Consider the following 23,813-nt stretch of genomic DNA (forward strand, 5'->3'; position numbering starts at 1 on the left):
GAGAAGGAATTTCATTTGTCTTTGAATCCCTGATGCTTGGTACATAACAGCAGGTGATTAATAAATGCATTTCATTGAAAAGGAAATGAAAATGAAAAAAAAACTATTCCCATTTTTGAGAAATTACTTAGTTCAAAGAGAAGAGCCAAGGTGACTATACACTGTAATGTCTAACAAGGATGTCTAACCATCTACTAAAACGACTTTGCTGCATTTTATTCCACCAATGTATACAAGTCACTCTCATGACTATATTCAGCCTCCCTTTGCAGCTCCCTTTGAAGTACTTCTGAATAAATTTAAAATGGGAGGTGAATACTGTAATCTGTCAGACAGACCAAAAACCCAAATATGAGAGTTCTCATGTTTTAAAGATCCTTCATTTACCTTTTTTTAATCCACTTTATAAAACTGACAATAGAGTTTTTAAAGGAGAGACATAAAGGGGGTGTAACTTAATTATAGCTCCGAAGACAGGTTCTTCAGTGGGAGTGAATATCATTTCATTCAATGTTTGACTGTCCAAACAATATTACTGGTAACATTCTGTTCTCACCAACTTCAAATGGCAAAGTTATTAGTGGTCGTGGATCTGTACAAACAGCTCACTAATGTCTACAGGCCACTCAAAGAAATGTAAATCATAAAGCAAGGATTACTGGTTGAGTCAAAAATGATTATCATAACTATACCCTAATTAATTACAGGATACTCTCTATGAGGCCAAGTAGGTCTTTGTTTTTTTTTTTTGTTTTCCAATGTGTAAAATCTTGAACTAACAGGATACTTCCTTTGGCTACACATTCTTGGATACTAATGCAATCTCTTCCTCCTCATCTCTGCTGCCTGGCTTCCTTCAAGTCTCAGCTAAAATCCTACCTTCCGCAAGCAGTCTTTCCCAGTGTTCCTTAATTCCAGTGCCCTCCCTCTGCTGATTAGCTCTCATTCATCCTGCAGATGCAGGTATCTTACTTGTATACAGGAGTTGGCTTGTTGTCTCCACCATAAGACTGTGAGCTTCTCAAGGACAGGCACTGTCTTTTTTTTTTCAAACTTTCTTTTGTATCCCCCAGCACCTGGCACCATGCACTAATACATAGTAGTTGTTTAATAAAAAGCATGCTGATTCAGAAAAAAAGCACTTGGGAGGCAGGGTACTTTTGAAACTTAAGTATAAAGATTTTAGCAGAAAGAAAGTGAATTTTAAAAATATGTAACACATAAATTACTCAGGTTGCCACTAATTTTCTTCTTTTTTAATATGTACGTAAATGCTATAACTGCTATTGGTGTACAGAATGTACTATTATGCATTCAATTAATTCATCAACAAGCATTTATTAAGCCCTTGCTGCATGCCAGGCGTTGTGCTAGGCATTAGGAATGCAAATACAATAAATGTCTACATGGAGGAAATGTATTGTGTTAACTGTCCCTTTTTTTAAACTCATCATCCTATTTTGGCAGGAGTTCATAACCTAGAGTTTATGAGATTGTTTAAAAAATATGATAACTGTTTCAATGCCATTGCTTTCCTTTGTAATCCTATGTATTTTATGCACTTTAAAATGCCATTCTGAGGAATCCATAGGCTTTGCTTGCCAGAGGGGTCCAAGACACAAAAAGAGTCAGGACCTTCTGTTTCAAAGCACAAGCCAAAGGACAGAGGCCAAATACATCTTAGCTGGCATGCTTATTTTCAAGGTCAAAGCAGTTCTGACAAGGCTCTGAATTTTAGGTCAGATGTTTTGAAATCCCACATTTTCAAATAACCAAAGAATATCTGACGTAGAAGGGAGAGGATTAAAGAGAAGGTAGAATCCAGAGAGAGAGTGAGCAACAACCAGTTCAACAAAGAGACTGAATCTGACAAGAGACAGGAAAAGTTCAATTCATACTGTCGGCATTTTTTTTTTCCTAGTGCTCTTGCTTTCCCTACTTTCCCTCTTCCTGGCCTGAATTATCTCTTTCTACTCAATCATATTCAAAATAGAAATTAGAGTCAGGCATGCCCCAAAGTCACAGAGGCAATTATACCTAATGCTAGTGTTTCCACAGCACAAAAGCAAATGTCTGTACCTCCTGGCAGATAATGAGACGATGACATGGAAGGACTCTCTAAAATATCTTAGGCTACTGATTTTACCTTAATGCAGAAATGGTCAAATGCAAATAGGTTTCATGTGACTGCCCAACATAGTCAAAAGGTGTCTATGTTTGCCAGCATGGAAGAAGAAACCTCTCTGCCATTACCACTGGGTGACCTTTTCTCTTCTCTGGGACTCAGTTTCTCCACATATAAAATGAGTGGGTTGGACTAGATGAACACTGAAGTCTTTTCCAGCTTTAAAGTCATGATCCTGTAAGAGGGAATGATGACAGGACCTGGTGAATTGGTGAGGAAATTTCCTCTACCAATGGAGGATGAACACTTTCTGCACTTCTGTAGTCTTAGAGAGAACTGCCTAAAACAATGAGATGAAGTGACTTGCCTACAGAACCAGGACAAACTTAGGCCTTAGCTTCAAGACCTGCTCTTCATTCACTGTTTCTGCTTCTCTTAAACAGAGTGAATGTAAAAAGCAACTGTTTCAGTTTTGGCCAGAAACCCTGAGGGTCTTCCCCTCCCAGTTTGATTTTTTTTTTAAATTAGGTGAAAGAGGCCATTCTTTGCTTCATTTCTTAGCTATCCTTAGTCATCGAATGGGCATCGCTTCAGTCAAACTGAGACCTGTTAATGACCTTAGCTTGAAAAGGCCAAGGTCTCCTACTGCATCCAGGACTAATTCTGGTCATCCTGATCTATGTCTTGCTACTGGGCCCAGAAGGCTCTGGAAGACAAAGTGAGGCTGGTGACTTTGCACAGTCCTCCCTCACTTATACCCAATTCACTTGCATGTCATGGCATCACCTCCCTGATGTCATGATCCTCTTCGAGAATGAAGGACAAACAACAACTGTCTTTGTCCTCCATTCTCCAAGAGGACCATGACATCAGGGAGATGGTGACATGACTTGCAGTTGACTCTGACTGGAGTGAGGGAGGGCTGTGCAAGGTCACCAGCCTCACTTTCTCCTCCAGAGCTATCAACGACCACAATGACAAACCTATAAATAGCTCAACCTAAATCTTTAACACATGAATTTTTGTTTTTATTGGTCATCGTAGAAGATCCTTCCATTGTTTTTAACCTTTGCAAAAATAGGCATACATACAATTTTTCAAATCCTATATGACTATTTCAGGGTACATCGTGGTATTTTTAAAACCATTGATTGGGTTTTTTGTTGTTGTTTTGGGGTTGTCTTTTATGTCTGTTTCCTTGCAGTAGGAACTTCTCAGTCCCTTCAATTTATACAAGAAAAGTAGTAGTTCTAAATTATCCTTTATGGAACAGCAATAAAAATACTCCAAGCTTGAAAGAGTAAACTGAAAAGACACTACTTGTGTAATTTAAACTGCTCAGAGAACCCAAATTAGCTCTTGATTCTATTTTTCACTTAGCTCTTAACTCTGGCCATGCTCTTATTTTAAATGCTTTCAATACTAATTCTGGAACTAGTATTATATAAAGATGCACTAAAGCTTGAGACGTTTCTTATAAAGAAAGGGAAAATATATAAGTCAGAAATAACTGTACTTATAAAAAATCAAGAAAAGCTGAGTTAAAATTGTGGTCTTTTCCTGGGAGCTTTCAGAGTGATTTCTATTTTGATGTTCTTCTTACAAAACTATTGCCAGTTTTAAACCATTCCAGAGGATACAAATATTGTACAAATGAGCTTGTTTTATTTTTTAAATTATTCATCTAATCATGCTAAATATCGCTTTTACTCAGGCATCATAGGTGTTTTTTGGATTGGGGCTATACCATTGAAAAAATTTGGTCCATTGAAAAAATGACATCTTGCTAGGTAAAATCTAATTAAAATACAGTAGAAACCATTAGAACACTGATGTCAGAGAAAAAGATAACACTTTTTGGATTTTAAGAAAGATGTATTACATTACTCTATGCACTGGGAGAAGGAGACAGTAAGGTTTCATCTATAACCCAAATGAATCAGGAAAAAAAATGCCCCTTTCATAGTTGGAAAATTTATCAAGATAATATCTAAAATAAGTGAGAATTTATAAATGCATGCAAATCCAAGACTGATGTGGTCTGAGATTACAAAACTCCCTTCTATAATTCTCCAAGTTCTCTGAATCAAGGAAATTCAAAGCCAAAGTATGAGATACACTACAAACTTCTCACTGAGCTATTCTCATGGTTTATTCTGTAGAATCTTGATGTGAGTCAAAGAGCAATTAAACTAGTTATATTTTGGGTTCCTTCACTCCAGCACACTCTGTCACGATGGCTATATGGGATAATTTTGCATTTGTGTTTTGGGTATGTATAGAATTTCTTTGTCTTAAAAGAAGCTAAAAAAACAAAAACGTATCTTCCCTTCTGCAATAATACTCCTGGAAAAATGCTGAAAGCCCTTCTTACACCTGGCAGTATTATACTAATTATACCTCTGATACTCTGATAAGAATGTGTACAAGTTGTCTAAAGGGGTCACAATTCTTCCCTAATAGCTTATTTTAGGTGCAAAGCTTTGTCTCCCTTTGCCAATTTTAATGGCAAATACACACACACACACACACACACACACACATATATATATATATACATATATATATATATATACATATACCCTTTCAACAACAACTTTAAAAAAAATAATCATATCAGGTTAAAGGACAAGCCGTAATACACACATATGTAAAGGAAACACCCCCAATGAACATTTAAGTAGAAGTAAACTTCTTTCCCTGTTTCTACTTGAGTAAAAATAATAAGGGGTCTTACCTTTCTCTTCATCTATTTTGAAAATGCCAACACCGGAGCCATCTCTTATGGAGTAACGAATTTCCCCATCCCGTCCTGCATCCTCATCATGGGCAGACACTGTCATCACTGATGTACCAATAGGCACGTCCTCTTTCACTAAGCCTTTATCCACAAAGCTAGAAAACAGCGGTGGATGTAAGTTCTCATTAACATCAATGACCTCGACTTCCACGTAACAAGTGGAAGAAAGGGAAACTGGTTTTCCTTTGTCTTTGGCCCTGATGGTCAGATTATAAACTTGCTTCTTCTCAAAGTCCAGCTGCTGTACGATACGAATCGCTCCACTAAGTTTGTCAACATCAAAGTTTCCATCTCCATTGTCAATCAGGCTGTATCTCACTTGACTTGACTGACCAAAGTCAGGATCGTAGGCCTCTAGCCACATGATGATAGTTCCTTCTGGGAGATCCTCTCGAACTTTCACAAGGTAATTAGATGGAATAAATCTAGGGGGGTTGTCATTCACATCTTCTAACGATACTTTCAAAAGCACAGTAGAAAATAACTGAGGTTCCGCTTTAGCTTGATCCCTGGCTTCAATCTTTAAGAAATGGACATGCTGTATTTCCCTATCCAAAGGCCCCACAACTTTAACAATACCCGTCTCACTGTCAATTGAAAATCTGTCTGTGTCCGTAAGCAGGTAATATTTCACTTCTCCATTCAGTCCTAGGTCTTTATCTATGGCTTCAATCTGGATGATTTCACTATACAGCTCCCTGTCTTCACTCACCTCGACAAAATAGTTATCTTGTAAAAACTCTGGTTTATTATCATTGGCATCCAAAACTCTGATGTCTAGAAGCCGCCAAGCAGCTTTCTGTGGTATCCCAAGGTCGTAGACAGTAATATTCAGGGTATATTTGTCTGTTGTCTCTCGGTCAAGGGGTGATAAAACTTTTAGCATCCCTGTTTCCAAATCGATAATAAAACAGCTATCATCATTCCCCCCAGAAATAGCATAGACCAGTTTACCATTAAAACCACTGTCAGAATCAGTAGCGTTCAGGAGTATGATGTTGGAACCTACAGGGTAATTTTCTTTTACCTCAATACTAGTGGGAAAACTAATTCCAAACTGTGGTGCATGAGCATTGATGGAATGAGTGTCAAAGAAAATATCTTCAACTTCTCCTCGGTTGTGTAATCTGTTGGCCTGCAGAAGTTTCTCGGCCAGCATTTTGGCCACACCGGTCTCTTGACAATGCAAATTCACGGGTTTGCGACTGGCAGCCACAGTGATATTGATGTACAAGGGGGTTGCAAAATTTTCTCCATCTGTAGCCGTTATTCTCAGACTATGGAAAGACACCTTGGCCCCTAAACCCTCGACTAGAGAGTGCTTCAGCGAAAGGACCCCAGAGCTGGGGTTTAAACTAAATAAATCAAGTTCATTTCCAGCTTCAATCTGGTATCTTACCAACTGAAGCTCATCGGCATCAATTGCAGAAACTGTAGTTATTTGTTCCCCCACACCCAGGTCCCTAGGGATTGTTCCCTCACAATTTATTTTCTCAAACAACGGGGTGTTGTCATTCAGGTTGTTTAGAGTGAGTGTGACGAGGGCTTCAACTTCTCTCCGATAAGGCAAGCCCCAGTCTGACGCTCTTACCCTCAGTGTGTAAACTCGGGGCATCAGTTCGTAATCTAAATCCTCTGAAGTGCTCACAGCACCTGTGAAATGGTCAATGACAAATGGCACATGATTTAGGTTGGCAATGCTGTAGGTGACATAGCCATTCTCACCCTCATCGGGGTCGACGGCACTCACACTCATGATGCTTGTCCCTATTGGTACGTTTTCATCAAAGGATGTTTTGTAGGATGTCTGAGTAAATTCAGGGGGGTTGCTGTTCGTGCTTAGGACTTTCACCAGGACTTTGGTGGAGGTTTTCCTGTCAGTGGTTGTGACTTCAAGTTCAAAATGTGGTGCTTGCTGAGTCCTGATTGGTTCTAAAATTGTAATGAGACCTGTATTGGGATTTATATGGAACTTTCCTTTGCCAGAAGTATTTTTAAAAATGTACTTTAAGTGTGGATAATGAGGTATGGCTTTTACCATGACCAGAGGAGTGTTGGGAGGGGCAAATTCACTGATTTCCACTCTATAAATATTCTTTTCGAACTGGACTGGCCCTGCCTTGAACCGTGGAGATGCCAAATGAATGACTTTTACGGATGAGAACTGTGGAGGATTTCCTTTATCTTTAGCCTGGAGGGTGAGATTGTACCCAAAGGGATGGCTCTCCCAGTCCACATTACCAGTAGTTTTGATTTTATATTCCTTACTTCCTGGAAAAGATCTCACTGTTCGGAATTGCTGAAGGGGGTCTCCTGCCACAATGCTTAAGGAAGCTATTTCCCCATTGGGACCTTGGTCATTGTCCTCCACTGTCACAATCGCGTAAGTAGGATCCTTCTCCTGTTCTGATGGGGAAAGTGTCACTGCTGTTATCACAGGGGCATACTCATTGGCCTGTTCTACATGAACAGTCAGTCGCGCCATGCTACTGATACCACTACTGCCGTACAATTTCATTCCACGGTCCACGGCAAGGATTTCCATCTCATACAGTTTAGTCTCTGCATAGTCAAGCCTGCCAGTTAAAACAACCACACCACTAGTTGGGTGAATAGCAAACATATCTGTTCTTTCTTTGAAACTGTAGTAAAATTCTCCATTGGTTCCTATATCAGCATCTGTGGCACTGACTCTTGCAATACTGGTCCTGATGATTGTATTTTCAGGAAGAGAAACACTATAGGACGTTGGAGAAAACAAAGGTCTTAAGTCATTTGTATCCAGTACTTGAACCCTGACTTTGGTGCGGGCTTCAGCATTGGTATTTTTTTCTACTGCTTTCACAATCAATGTATAATGATCTTTAACTTCTCTGTTAAGAATAGCTGTATTACCTCCTTTGGTCCTTATTCTTAGAAAGCAAAAATCCCCAAGAATATGCTCTTCAGCTTTAAACAGGTTCTCATTGTCCCCTGAAATAATTTTGTACCGTAATTCCCATGAGGGATTTGTGAGATAAACGCCCATTTTTACGGGATGCCCAACATAAGTCTTGGCTGCAGAGTTTTCATATATGGTGACATTGTACTGAAATTGTGTAAACTGGATTATTTCAGGAGTCTGTTCAGTTCTTTGGGTTCCTTCAGTGTTTCCAAAATGCTGGAGAAGAAGTAGGTGTAAAAGCATGGCCAAATATCTACCCATGGTGTTAACAACCAGGAACCTGAAATAAAGGAAATAAATATAAATTAGTGCTTTGTAGAAAAGAAATCATAGCAATGCGTTTCCTCGTTCTTAATTTTTTTAGGTTCTTCACATCTGAATGGCATATTGCCCTTTGTAGAGAGAAATACACATTCATATAAATCCCCAAACAGGTCTCTTTACCATTTCAGAAACAATCAGAACTCAGCAGGCATCAAATTTTGAATCTGATGTCACAACCAGGGATAGGAGGGTCAGAGGCCAGCCCCCTAATTTTAAAGAGGAAGAAAATGAGACCCAGAACTAGAGATGGATGCTGTAAACTTCAACTGGTTTTTTAAAAGCTAGATTAAAATGACCTACTAAAAAATGGCAAAATCTTCAGACTTGAATTATCTAGTCAAATAAAGCATATGATCACAGATCTAAAGCTGGAGGGGCCTTAATTCCAACACCTTCATTTTACAGATGATAAGGGGGAAGCTATAAGTCAAACAGGCAGTAGCTGGTAGAGCCAGGTTTAAAATGCAGATCTCTGACTCTTTGGCTTAAGCACTGGGCTCAAAGCTTTGTCAATTATGGTAACCATAGATATGCAACTGGAAGGGATTTCAGAGGCCCTGTGCAATAGTACAACCTCTAATTTTACAGATGAAGAAACTGAGACTCAGGGCTCTAGTAATTTAACCAAGGTCATACATAGGTTCTGTTCTATGAATCCCAAAGACTAAGAAGCAAATGCCCATCTCCTGACAGAGATGGTGGATTAAATAAGCAGAATGTTAACACATTTGTAGACATGGCCAATATGGAAATTTGTTTTGCTTGACTATGCATACTTGTTACAAAGGTTTTATTTTTCTCTCCTGTGCCACAGCACACACCCCACCCCCCAACCCTGTGTGGATAGGGGTAGTAGATGAAAAGGAAAGATTAAATTTTTGCCAAATGAAAAAATAAAATTTCATTACAAATTCTAAAAGACTAACAATTAACTGTTAAAATAAATCATCTGAATTACACATTTTGAAATAAATGCTGAAAAATGTCATAAATTCAAATTTAACTTAATACCATCACAACACATAAGAGATCAAAGATTTAACCAACTAGACTAACATAAAAATCAATCTAAACAGTGGCATTTTTTTTCACTAACTGCTTCAAAGGGAATAGTCTGCTATAATGATAGGTCGTAAAATTCCCTCAAATTTCATCTTAATTTTTATTGGAAGGATTAACCTCACTCTGTACAGAATATGTGTGTTTAGTTTCTCATTTGCTACCACATAAATGTTTGAAGACACTCAAATTATATCGCCAAGCCTATACAAAGGGTAATTTCTAAACTACTAACATAACAGGCCAAATGTCATAAAAACTCACAGTAAAAGAGAAAAAGGACAAAGGCATGCAGAGCAGAGCAGCAAGTTAGTAAGAGGAAACAGCTCCCCTCGGGTCACAGATGCAAATCCATCAACAAGAAGTTACTGTTTACCAGGCTCATTTTCATTGATAAACATTTGCTGAAGAAAGTGTGGCTGGAGCTGGGGACCCAAAGACCTATTAGACAAGCATCTGACCTACAGAGATTTACCATCTAATTAGGGAGGCAGGACATTTATTCATTTGTTGAAAAATCATTTAGAAAGTACCTACTATATATCAGGCCCTATGATGAACACTAGTTCATACATTTTTAAAATGTAAGTAACTACATAAATGTTGTAGGTGTCAAATGAGTGGAACAGGATAGGTATTGGTATGTAAGGATTCATTTGGAGAAAGGCAGAAACAATTACATAAAGCCTCATAAAGAAGAGGGGACCATCCCTAAGGGGCTTGGGGGAAAGTTGACGTTTTAGACAAAGCAGAGAGAAGGAAGCAGAAAGTTGTTCCAGGTGGTGGAAAAGCCATGAACAACCCAGGTGGGACAGGGGTTATTCCACGACGCTTTTTCAAAAACACATGGATGTTCTTCCTGGAAGGCAACACATTTCTTTTTCTTTTAAAGAACAAGTCCTCTCATTCACTGAGTTCTTTTTTCTTCTCTCCCATCATCCCCCGCCCCTCAAAAGCCCCACCACCCACCAGAACAAGGTCATGATACCTAAGACGACAAGAATTTTCTTCTGGATTAATAATTGCTGGGCAGGTCAAGTTTGGATTTTTGTGAAAGGTAAATGAAGGTAAAAGTCTCAGGGTATGTTCAAAAGTCTTGCTGAAATTACGATTTTTTGGTATAATTTATGTGTTTAAGCTTGTATTTCCCTAAGTTTGTTCCATTAGCTATTTCAACAGGAGGGGGAAAAATGGACCAGAGAATTGAACAAAATTACCTCAAGACAGCAAGACCCTCCAAATGGAGGATAACCTGCTGTTGAAAGAATGGGAAATACCATTTATGAAGATAAAAACTCAATACTTCAGTCAGGGCATTAAAAGCACTAATTTCACCTTAACAAGATGAAGAAAACAACTAAGTGGACAATTTCCACTTAAAATTACATGTATAAATATCTCAATGTGTCAATAGCACTAAAAGTCAGTGCGATTAAAAAACACATTAGGACTGTGTTCTAGAGGCAAAGGATTCCAGTCATTTTTATTCATTCAATTAAAATTTCAAACATATATTAAGCACCAAAGGTGTGCAGAGCACTGCACTAGGTACAGGGTACATGCAAGTTTTAGATGAGACATAGCCCCCATCTCACAGAGAGGGGACAGTCAAGTAAAAAATGTCAGCAATAAAAGGAAAAAAATTAAGAAATATGACCTTTTGCCCAAATTCTTAAAGCAAATAAAATGCTCTTACAAGGCACCGTATTATGTGAAGTACAAGGCTTTTAAAAGGGAGCTTTTCTATAGGGAGTTGTTTTAGGTTACAACACTTGACCCACCATTTCTTACAAGACTGTTGGTCAGGATTACTTTCTTTTTTTGTTGTTTTTTGGGGTTTTTTTTGGAGGGGAGAAGGCAAGGCAATTGGGGTTTAAGTGACTTGCCCAAGGTCACACAGCCAGTAAGTGCGTCAAGTGTCTTAACTCAGGTCCTCCTGACTCCAGGGCCAGTGTTCTACTCACTGTGCCACCCAGCTGCCCCAAGGTTACTTTCAATGTCACTCCTCAACCCCCTGACTGTTTGATGGGTCTGTGAGGTCACCTCTCCAGCCTACACAATTCTTTTCCCTGATGCCCCAAGGGCTGCTGCTGGTGGTACTGCCTAGTCCCAGAGACCCCCTCCCCCCCACCTCAACAGCTGCCAAAGCTGCCAAAAGCAATGAAATCAGGAGCTGTCACTGCTATAATGGCCCACCTGGAGCCCACATCCTTACTTCTGTAAGGAAGGAGAAGAATGTGTTTGTTTTAGGCAATCCAAAACTGGAGACTGGGAGCCCATAATCATCATAGTGGTTAGATCCATCTACGATACAGGCTAGCTTAGGGACTTCACCACCGCTTTGTTGGTGTGTAAAAGTACAGGGCACTGCTTTTGGAATCCAACTTAGTCATCAATACAGGAAAGAGGGCAGGACTGGATCTGGAAATCAAAAGAGAGGGGTTCTGGTGCCAGCTCTACATCTCCCAGCGGGACTTTGGGGCAAGTCATTTTACGCCTTTCACTTTCTTGATCAGTAAATGAGGGGATCCAACTAGATCATCTCTACGTTACCTGTGGCTCTACCATCCCATGCAATGAGTCCATGACTGACTATGTGATTCTAATGTTTCTGGTTTGGACTAGATGAGCTAATTAAGCCCATGATTTATACCACTATTAACATGAGAAAATGTGTTCTGAATTCCACACTATTTATTTACCAAGATATTTTTGGAGCACAATCCTTCAGAAATTGAAGAATGTCTGAAATTCTGAAATTAACTTACGAAAGTGGCTAAATTAAATTGCTAGAAAATGTATCTATGACTTTAGACTTGAATGCCAATACAACCAGAATATATTCTCAATTGCCATTTCTTCACTCACTAAATTCTATTTTTTAAGAGTCTCTGGTGACCTTGGGCAAGTCATTTAAGCCCAACTGCCTCACAAAAATAAAAAGAGAGAGAGTCTCTGTTTCTTCTGGCCTAATGTAAATACTGTGGTGAATTCAGGTTCAATAAAAAACATAATGATTAACATCTAGACAGTTATACCTTAAGTCTGCAAAATAGAGAATCATTAAAAAATGAGAGAATGGCATTAAAATGCAATGCTTTATTAGAGTTAATTATTGAGCGTATTACCTAAAGTTCATCCTTATCAAAATAAATGCCAAAAATATTTCAGCTGGAGCTATGTACTTTGATATTTCAAACACCTTGAGGGCTCAATAGTTTGGGATTTCTTGCCATTTACCACTCAACAAAGCCAAATAAAGATTGTTTACTTAATTCAACCTCTAGAGAAGATAGCCTTAGGTTCAAACATTAAATTCCAATAGAAATTGAATATTAATATACATATATTCATTTGCCATAAAGACTTTTGTACACAATGCTCTAATCAACTATTATGACTGTTTAATCTTCAGTAAACAGAAAGCCCCAGATCTAGGCAGGCTTAGCATAAACTTTAATATTTAAATTTGAGCTTTTCAAATTCAAAATTCTGCACATTTTATACAGAAGAAAAATAACTTTGCTAAGTTCTTTGGAACCTGATTCTGCATATTGCCTTAATAATGTGCTTTGTATATTTATTAACAAGTTCAAAGTATTTTACATACACCATTAATCATTTTTAGACTCCTGTATTAAAAGGGAAAGCATACTGGACTTTCCATTCTTGCACATACAAATCTACTAAAGCTTGAACTAGAAATAGCTTCATATCTCCTAATTTATTGTTCTCTCTCCTATGCTCCAGTTCTTATATTAATTATTCAAAAAATAGTGTTCAATGCAGAGAAGTATAAATTTCTCCCTCCAAAGTTTTAAAAAAATTTTGCTAACCAATTCTGAAGATTTTTAGGAAAATCGGGGGGAAAAAAGTCTGAACTAATACCCTTTTACTATACTTTAAAATTCAAAAGCATCATAGTAGTGCCCAACAGGGATACCTACATAGGACTGAATATGAATCCAAAGTTAAAATGACTACCATTTCCATAGACTAAAGGGCCTAGATCTGCAGTTTCACTGTTACAGGGAACTCTGGATAAGAAAATGCCTTTTATCAGGTCAGGTCAGTACTTTCTCTACAACTTAGAGTCTTAGACAGTAGCCAAGAATATTAAAAGATTTAATGACTCGCTTGGTGTCACACAGAAAACATCTATGAGAAGCATGACTTGAACCCAGATCAGTCCTCCTTCCTTTGAGGCCGGAATGCTCTCCACTACACCGCAGCTACCTCTCACCATTTCTATAGTTCATTTCATATATAGATGTATGTATATACATATATATTTTATTATTAAGAGATATAACATAGGCTTCTATTATATATTGTTGTTAAATAATCAAGTTACATGATTATGTCCAAAATGCTAGAGGTTGTTAGCATTTATCCATTTTAATGTTCTTCTAATACAGGAGAAATAAGAAAAAGCTTGTAGGCTGCAGCTTTCTGGACAGTGCTTGCTCTCTTGAGGGTTATGGTAGGACTTCTATCAGTTCTCATCCTCTTAAACCTTTGCAAAACTGACTCAGTCCTTTCCTTCTTCAAATTTTCTCTTCACCACTTCTATGCTACTTTATTTTCCAGATTCTCTTGCTACGTCTCGGCCCCTTTGCTAGCTCTCTGTCTCCTTTTGCCTCCTATTATAAGACTGTCCCAAAGATCTCTTCTAAGACCTCTTCTTTCCATGTATTAATTCCCTTAGAATTGTCATCCACCTCCCAAGGTTAACTACCACCTTCTCCATCTCCAGTTGTCCTGATCCGTATCTGGCCAATGGATCCAGGTGGCTCCAGAGGAGAAAGTGAGGTTGGTGACCTTGCACAGCCCTCTCAAACTTAATTCCAATTCACTTGCATGTCATGGCATCACCTTCCTGTTGTCATGGTCCTCTTTGAGAACGAAGGTCAAACAACAATCACCTTCTTTGTAAGTGAATCCCAATCCTCTATCTCCAATCTAATCTCCTGCCTAAGCTTCAGGGCCCACTGTGCCCAGTCAGGAAAACCCAATTTCAAATATAGTTTCAGACACCTACTGGCTATGTGACCTTGGGCAAGTCATTTAACCTGTTTGCCTCAGTTTCCTCAACCACAAAATGAGGATAATAATAGTGCCTACACCCCAGCGTTGTTGTGAGGCTCAAATCAAATAATATTTGTAAAATGCTTAGCACAGTGCCTAGCGCATAGTAGGTGTTATATAAATATCTTTATATAAAAATATATAAACTATATAAATATCTATAAATAAATATAATCATCATCATCAATGTCATTGAGATCACTCATCATTATATCCATTTCTCTGTGAAGCATTTCCACCTCAATGTCCTACCATCCCCTCAAACCCAACAAGCTTAAATCACAAAATGATAGTTGGAATAGGCCATTAACAATCCGACCACTCACCTGAAACATGAATCCAAACTTGTCATTTTCACCCTCTGCCCAGTGTCTCCTCTCCCCCTAATTTGCCTGTTACTGTGAATAGTTTAACCAAGCTTCCAGGAGCCCCCAGCCCAAAGGAAACAAGATCAAGAATTTTGAACCACAGTGTCAAATGCCACAGTGAGTTCAAGGATAATGGGGGGGGGGGGCTAAGAGTGGCAAGGGGAAAAAAAAGAAATTTACATATTAACTTTATTACATATTTAAAGGGAATAGCAAGTTGTACATGACAGATTTACAATTTCATGTGCAATCACCTTTTTTTATTATGTTATAGAAATGCTTGTTTTATTCCATAAATTAAAAATAAAGAAAAAGAAAAAAGGGATAAGGATGTGAACTTTCTGGGAACTGTTTCAAGAGAATGGATAAAAAACCAAGACAGCAATGAGCTGGGGAACTAGAGAAAAAAGACACAGGCACAGACTACTCTTTCTAGAACTTTAGCAGCAGGAAAGGAAGATATAGGATAATCATTTAAGAGAACACCAAGGTCAAGGGATGGTGTTTTCTGGTTGTTTTTCTTGTCTGACTAAGAGCATTTGAGATCCTCTGAGGTCTGGCCTCAAACTACCTTTCCAGTCTTACCTCTTATTTCTTACTCCCTTGTAAGAGAAAAGCTCTCTACTCTAGCCAGACTGGTCTTCCCCAGAACTCTAAAAAATGTCGTGAATTTTCTCACTTCCATGACTTTGCCTCTCTTTTTGTCAACAACCCCTCCTGATCCATATATGCCTATCAAATCCTACCCGTCCTTCAAGGCCCATTTTCTGTATGAAGCCTTCTGTGATCATCCTAAATAGATATCGTCTTACCCTCCCACAAACCCACACAGCCCCTTATCAATAACAATCATTTGGCATTCATCCACCTGTTATCTCAACATTGACCTCAGAGAGAGCCGATCCTATCTAATTTAACTGTGTATCTCCTTCATTCCCCCAGCACAAATACCTGCAGAAATTCTGAATGAGTTAGCTAGAGATACTGCTCCTTATGTCTCCATATCCCCACCCCCTCAAGGCCACTTTTCCTTGCAGCTAGTAACAGTGTTTCAACCAAACTGTGCAGTCCATGGAACCTAGGGATTATCTGGCTCAATCTGTCCTTCATCACTTCCTTTCTTTCCACTCCCAAGGAAATCATGGCCTTGAGCTGCCCCCCACCCAAGCCCTCTGGGTCTCTTTTACCAATACTGTGGTTCCTGCACACCTGAAATGGACTCTGGGTGGTTAAGCTCTACAACCAACCCATAAATGTAGCTGAAATGCTGTAAATTTATACTGAAAATAGGAGGAAACAACCATTGCAAACTCTAAAGCATATGTATACTTGTAAAACTGCTGGTGGAATCCCTCTCCTTACTTTAGTCACACCTCAACAGATACTTGAACTCTTACAACTAAACAACAGTGATACATGTAAACCCAAGATTTAAATGGGAGGAAAGAGGAAAAGAGTACAGAATCTAAATTACATTTCCTCAAATGGGCAAGTATGTTATCACTAAGGGAAAATACCCTTGTGTGAAAACTGGACAAAGGGGACAATGTCTTTTCCGTTATTGGATTTTGTTTTTATCTATGGTGTAAATATCTCCCTCTAACAATGAAATCAGCACCTGCTCTAAAACTTACAGCCTTGCTAGTGCTTGAGACAGAGAAGTGTCCAGCACTTAGCACAGTGCCTGGCACACAGTAGGCACTTAATAAATGTTTACTGCCCAGAGTAACAGCCACATTACAGCAGTTCTAAGACTTGAATCCAGGTCCTCCTGGCCACTATCACAGGCTGAATCTCTATTTCTATTAAATTATAAATTACATATATTTCAAGAACTTTGCAGATTCTATTCTCCCCAGTTCCAAAGGCTGGATAGGCAAATTATTCAGTTAACTAAAATAAAAAAAAATACAGTTTGGAATCATTATTTGGCATAATCTGGCCAAAAGAACCTTTTCCCTAAACTATCTCAAAGCCAAACTGTATTCCTAGTTTCAGTAATATTTAGCTAGCAAAAGAATATTACTGTAATCAGTAGCAATAATAATAATATCTCACATTTATATATTGCTTTAAGATCAACCTTGATGAAGTAGATCATGCAATTATTAATATCTCCATTACAGATGAAGAAGCTGTAAACCAACCTAACAACTTAGTCAGACAGCAATTAAGTAGCAAAGCAAAGAAGCAAAGACTTCTCTGTTAGCATGGAAAGTCCACTGGATTTGAAATCAGAGGCACTTTGTTGGAGTCCTGGCTTTGCCCCTTGTACCCTTGAGACTTCAGTCAAATCACTTAATCTCTCTGGGCCTCAGCTTTTTCACCTGTAAAAAGGGGGAGGGGAGAAGAACTTCTTAAAAGGCTGGGAAGAACCTTCTATCCCTTGATCTGTGATCCTAGTATCCTATAAACTAGGTGATCTCTAAGGTCCCTCTCAGCTCTGGCCTCGGATCTGCCCCATTAGAGAGAAGGCAGAACTATTCAACTCTTGACTCTGAGTTGAACACCCCATTAACTCTTTCAGACAACCAAATCACTGTTTAATGATCTGCAGAAATAAGGCTCTAAATGGGGGGCCACACTTTCAATTTTGTGATCTCAGGCAAGATATTCCCCCACCTCTTCAATTCAGTTTCTTTATAAAGTCTGTGTATGTGTGTGTGTGTGTGTGTGTGTGTGTGTGTGTGTACACACATACACATATATATATGCATGTACACACATTTATGTTATATTCTTATATATATGTCATATATAATGTATCTTATATATTTAAATGTATTTATATATTGATAATTATATATCCTGTACAATGTATTTTTACATATTATACAATATATGTATATAACTATATGCAATCATTTACATACTATATAATTATCATGTAATATGCTTTATATATTATATATATTTCTTTACATATTATAATATCAATATTCTATAAAATAAAAGAGTTGGACTTGACCTCTATGGTCTCTGTCAGCTCTCAGATTACATCTTCATTCTGGAGCAGTCCTATATAATAGGTGCAGTTCAAATAAGAATAAAAATAAAAACACACTAGTTGTTTCAAGTTTGACAAATTCATAAACTAGAGAGTCTACAGAAGAATACAGACTAGGAAGAGAAAGTTGTAACTATTTTCCACAGTGTGGTTTTAAAGATTTGAGGCCTTTGTTTGGGTTGTTTCGTACCTATCTAGATCTAGGTCAAGTAATCTACACTGGTGTTCACCAAGGGCATTGCACAAGATACTAGAGAACAGTTATTTTATAATTCCTTATGCACGATAATTCACCTCACTAAGCACCTCATTTACTATACAAGGTAAAAATCATGCTATTTACTACTGCAGTAAATAATTTTGACCAATATTTTTTAAAAATGTAAATTTTTTTGAGAATATAGATTTTTATCAAATAAGACAAATTACAAGGATGACACACATACAGTATGGTATAGCAAAGAGGTATCAAACATGTGGCATCAGGAGGCCTCACAACACTCCAATGTACCAACAGAACCAGATTAAAAAGTAACTGAGGGAGCCGCTAGGTGGCGCAGTGAATAGAACAGTGGCCCTGGAGTCAGGAGGACCTGAGTTCAAACTCGACCTCATATACTTGACACTTAGTAGCTGTGTGACCTTGGGCAAGTCACTTAACCCCAATTGCCTTGTCTCCCCCCCAAAAAAAGAAAAAAAACAATAAAAAGTAACTGAGAAATATTTTAAAAATAGTCACATTTTTAAACTAAGTGAAAACAATTAGAGATAATGTTAATAGAGATAATCATTTTAAAATTTCAACAAAATTTATATATACTAAAAAAAAACAACTAAGTTAATATACAGCCTGCAAGGATCTTTAAGGAAAGCCCCAGTGGCCACTGTTTTTATTTGAGTTTGCTACCGCTGCAGTAGTAGATAAGCCAGTCTAGAAGGGAAGAAGATCTGAGTTCAAGTCCTGATCAGGCCAGATCTGTTTTATTGCTGACTTTGTTTCCCTAGAACCTAGCACAGGGCCTTGGTGAACAGAAGACACTTTAGGATAATTGCCAAATGAAAGCCTGCTAGCTCTAAGACCAAGAGCTGATAGTGTTACCTCTTGCTGTCCCAGGCAACTCTGGAAGACAAATTACGGATGAGCTGTCAGATCTGTATCAGTAGAGGGAGTTTCTATCACTGGGAGTTCCTCACATCACAGGTCTGGACAAAATATAGACAGGACAAAGAAAAGATTTTATTTTCTTGCTTCCAAATGTGTAGATGAAATTGTTAATTTTTCTCCACCAAAATCCTACTCTAATAGCACAAAGGTAGCACTTAATACATTTTTATTTGACTTGTCAACTAAATTTACTTGACATTATGTCACAGAAGGTCCTTGAATTTCAAAGGTGCTGTAGAAGAGTGCATCTCTACTGGCTGCTCTCTCCAAGTTGGAAAGATTCTTGAGGACCAACAGACTGTGTGCATTGATTTTCAGAGGATCCATCCAGTTAGGTGCCAAGTGACTCATAATTTAGAAGGGTGGCCACCAGGTGATGGATTTGGAGATGTGGAACCATGAACTTATGAAGTGAATGAAGTTTGAAGCAATTATAGTCTGCATCCTTGGAGGAAAAACTCACACAGATGAAAACAGGGGTCTAACAAAGTACAGTTTAAGATAGATTAAAACAATGAGTTGGCCTCTGCGTCAAAAAAGACTCACTGGCTGGGTGACCCTGGGAGAGTGTCTGAGGTTGTAAATTAAAGAGCAGGTGATGATTACTAAGGACAGCTTAGTTCCTAGGGATTTCTTTATCAATGAAATCTCAATTCCAGTCTACCCAAAGGAAAAAAAAATCTCATTTGAGTAACACTAATATTTACAGTGACTTCGCTCACAAGAATCTAGTGTGGTAGGTATTATCATCCCTAAATGAGGAAATATGAGGCTTACAGACTTTACCTGAAGTCTTAGCATCTACATATACTAAGTATCAAAGGCAGACTGAACCCAGAGCTTCTTAATTCCGATCCAAGTCCAACACCTTATCTACAAAGCTAGGAGGCTAAGCTGCATTTCCTCTAAAACATCAAAAGGTGAAATAGCCCCAAACTTCCCTAATTAGCTTCTAAGAAATTTCTAGAGCTAGAGAAGACTTTATAAATAACATATTCTATCCTATTATTTCATAGATGAATTAAACTGAGGCCCGGATTAAGTAACTTCAGGGCATAGAGTCACTGAAGGGTAAAGACTCCAATCTTGGTCCAATCCTGGTTCCACAGGTAAACAGGGTCAAAGTGGGAATTGAATCGTGCCTTTTTAACTTCAAATTCTGTCCTCTTTCCTCCACCACATGCTGTCTCTCATTATAATACTTACAATGAAAAATAATGGCTATGCAATCCTTAAACCCAGGCGGAACTCCACAGCTACTTGAAAAAAATAACATTCCATGCAAATGAATTAAATTTTTTCCTAATTCATGTTGCATCATTCTCCCAGCTCAAGGCAAAATGAATTTATTTGCAAGGGCACTATGGCTCCTCAGCATTGAAAGCACTGGAAAGTTTTTCTCCTTCTGCCCTCCATTTAAAACAACTTTTTCTTTAAAAAAAAAAAAAAACTTAATTCAGAAGAAACCAATCAGAATCTTTAAAAGCACCGAAGACTTCAGATGAAAAGTCTGCCGTTCCCTAAGTTAACCTTCAAAGAAACCCTGAAACAAACAACTTCAGGCAGGCTTAGGAGAACAATTCCCTCTCTCACAAAAGGCTGGGACCAAACTACCCATTTTGAGAACGCGCAGCTTTTCCAACCATCAGGCCGGTGCAATTTACAAGGGTCCCAACTAAACCCGGACTGCTCATTCCTTTCAAAGATCTACAACTAGGGGTGGCCATTCGGCCCGAGAAACTTTGCAAACTCCTGTATTTCTACTGCCAGGGCTACCTGCCTCCCTTCCCCACTTAAAAATGCTACTAGTTTGTTGTTTTTTTTTTTTAATTAAACCGGAAGCGGACTTAACATTCATTAACCAGCACAATTTTTTAAACCCACCGGAACGTATGAAACTTAAAAAAAAAAAAAAGAATTATGCAGAGGCTTTTGAGAAAGTGTGTGTGTGTGTGTTTCCCGGGATTCCCAATTCCTAGCAGCAAGAAGTGAACTTTTTAAGGAGAGAACAGCTTGGGGGGGATGGGGGAGGGGGGCAGGTAGCAGCACTTTGCAAAGGCTCAGATCGCGAAGCTATCTTTCAGTCTCCAAGGCTTTGATTTAACTTAGTTGTGGCTCCAGCACAATAGCCCAGTCTCGGCAGGAGCCGCCAAAGCCACAGTCAGCATCCTAGCTGTAAGCCCCCTCCCCACCCCCCCTTCACTCTTACCCCTACCTCCCTCCCACTGTGCTAGCTAACATTTATTGTCTTAGCGTGGATTTTATGTACATTGTAACATCGATATCTGTGGCTCTTTGGGGTTCTGCTTGCTTCATTGTATATCATTCACTACAAAGTTCAATACACACAGGCGCGTCTTATTTTTCCCTGTGCGCCTCTATCTACCCACCCCAGCAATGGGCATTCCCCAATGCAGGGATAAGGGGTCCAAACCCTCGCCGAGGTGGGAGCTCCTGGCTCCCCACTCCCGTGCCTGGGCTCTGGGCACGGCTAACTCCGGGGTTTTCCCTTCCAACTTTCCGAAGGCAGAGCCTCGGGGTCGCTCAATTCCCGCCCCCGCCACCTTGGAGCTGCAAGTTCTCGGGGTCCAGGTCCGAGTCCAGCAGCCGCGCGGGCGGGTGCACAGATGGTCTCCCCGCCGCAGGCTCGAGCTCCCTTCTCGTGCCCTCCGCCTCCATTCCCTGACTTCTGCTCCGGACAAACTTTCCTGGAAAGTTTGCAGCAGCCCGGGATCCCAAGCCCTCCTCGGCTCACCTTCAGGCTGCCCCGATCCCAGGGCAGTGTGTGCTGCGGCACCTATCCGGGAGGTCACGGTCTGGCATGGTCTCCGTCAGTCCCGACCAGCCCGTCCCCCTTACTTCTCCTCGCCGTCACCCACCAGGCTTCCCCCTCAGGCTCCCTAGACTTTCAGTCGTCGCCACTCTCTCGGGAGCCCGGGAACCCTCTCACTCTCTCGAGGTGCAGGAGGAAGATCCCTCCGCCTGCTGCAACTTACACGCGTGCCGGCACTCGTTTCTATGGCATGGAAAAAAAAAAAAAAAAAAACCTAAACCGCACACTTTCCCAGACTCCCGGACTCTGAACCATATGGCTCCTAAATGATTATACCCTGCAGATCAAAGATCCACGCTCTTGCTTTTATAGAAGCACATTCACTAGGGGGAAGGGACAAGCAGGCATTTAGGGGCTTTCTCTTTTTTTAATCCAACCTTCTAAGAACGGTTTTGAATGCCGTAATGCTGGTTGGACTTTTCCAAACAATTTAAAATGCACACCAGTATTTTGGTCTGGGAAATTTCAAACGAGTCTCAAGGGAGGAAAGCCTTCCATGAGTCCTTTTTACGTTTGCAATTCTCCAACAAGTAAAATCTGCAAATTAGACATCTCTATTAGCACTCACTTCAAACTTACTCGTCCATCATTGCTGTATAAACCTAGCAGATTCCTCCACACAGACTAGAACCAAATAGTGCTCAGAGGGGAAAAAATGGAAGGGCTTCGCCGGTAGTTTTGGATAAAGCCTAAATTCAAATCTGCCTAAACCTACCACGAGGGGAAACAGAAGCACTCAACCGCCCACCGAGGACCTAACCAAGCCAAATACTTAAGGCAAAACATGGACTTTGCAAGTTCAAGACAGTTGGCAATCAAAGCCAGGCGCGTTATTTAAAATTAAAGGCGGTGGGGGTGGGGGGGAGGGAGAGTGAGGAGGAGGTGAGGCTTCGGAGTGCAAGGGACAGGAGACAGAAGAGAGAGGAGGAGGAAGAGGGAAAGAGGGAAAGAAAAAGAGGCAGAGACAGTCAGACACCAGAAGAAATATGAAAATCCAACCGGAAGCTAAAAGATAGAGACTAGGAAGTCCATTGAAAATAGAGGTCTCAGATGATTCTCAACTCCAGCAACTTCATTCTAGTTCACAGAATACTGCAGTTATAGTTCACAGTGTTCCTTCATATTCTCAATCCCGTCTTTTACGGAAGAAACATTTCCCAATGAGTTCTGTCAGATGTAGGTGTATCTCAAACCAGTCTTTCAGCCTCAGGATCCCCATCTCTAAAAGGAAGAGTTTGGGCTAACATTTCTCAGGTCCTCTTCCAGCTATTATTCTATCAATATTGGAAGACCGGATCATTATGGATGTATGGATGGGGTCTCCCAAAGGAGGGTAAGGCTTATTTCAGAAAGTTAGCTCACATCTAACCACCGTAGTAAGGACAAAGAAAGGTTTCTCTAGGAGAGAGCTGGTGGAAAAGAGGACTATGAGAACAGAGAACCCCTACTGCAGGCTGCAAGAGAGATAGATGGAAGACAAGAATGTTTTCCTGTGTTAGAAGGGCAGGTTCCCCGGTTCAAAGTTTATCTATCTAATCACCATTTCCTCAATGACCTTAACATTGGTAGTTGAAGACTAAGAGTGTAGAATAGATCTGTGGCAAAGGGGAAAATGTGAGAAGTCCAGAATGTTTATGGCGTTAAACTGAACGCTGCGTTTTTCCTCAGCACTAGGAAGCCACCACTTGTAATCACACTGGCGAGAGCACGCACGCATACAGAAACATACAATACACACACACACACACACACACACACACACACATCACCACTATTACACAGATTTAACCGTAGCTACAAACGTTTTTGCCTCTGGGCAAACCTCTCCTGGTCAATTTGATTTATGTGCCAGACCACAAACATAGCATACCTGACTGAATGAAAGCCAATGTGACTGTTGCAGCTCCAGCCATTAATAGCATGTGTAAAATACAATCACTATTCTGTTTCTCAAAGAGAAATTGAATGCTGCACCCCACCTCCTCAGTACTCAGGGTAAACAGCAAAGAGACACTGGTGTATACAACCATATATCAAAGATCAATGATCCCAAAGAATTCCTTGGAGTAATAACTACTTATTCATAAATAATGGCGCATA

General features: G+C 39.6%; 1 protein-coding gene across 1 annotated transcript in view; it reads right to left on the bottom strand.

Annotated features, from left to right (window-relative positions):
• The window catches only part of FAT1 (FAT atypical cadherin 1), a 160,873-nt gene extending 142,028 nt beyond the window's left edge, over nt 1–18,845 (bottom strand). Inside the window, 2 exon segments of the mRNA XM_036765408.1 lie at nt 4,863–8,149; nt 18,815–18,845. Coding sequence (XP_036621303.1) covers nt 4,863–8,130 — 3,268 coding nt within the window. The 5' untranslated portion in view covers nt 8,131–8,149; nt 18,815–18,845.
• Nucleotides 18,846–23,813: the final 4,968 nt, after the last annotated feature.

This window comes from Trichosurus vulpecula, chromosome 6, assembly GCF_011100635.1.
Source record: "Trichosurus vulpecula isolate mTriVul1 chromosome 6, mTriVul1.pri, whole genome shotgun sequence".
Lineage (NCBI taxonomy): Eukaryota > Metazoa > Chordata > Mammalia > Diprotodontia > Phalangeridae > Trichosurus > Trichosurus vulpecula.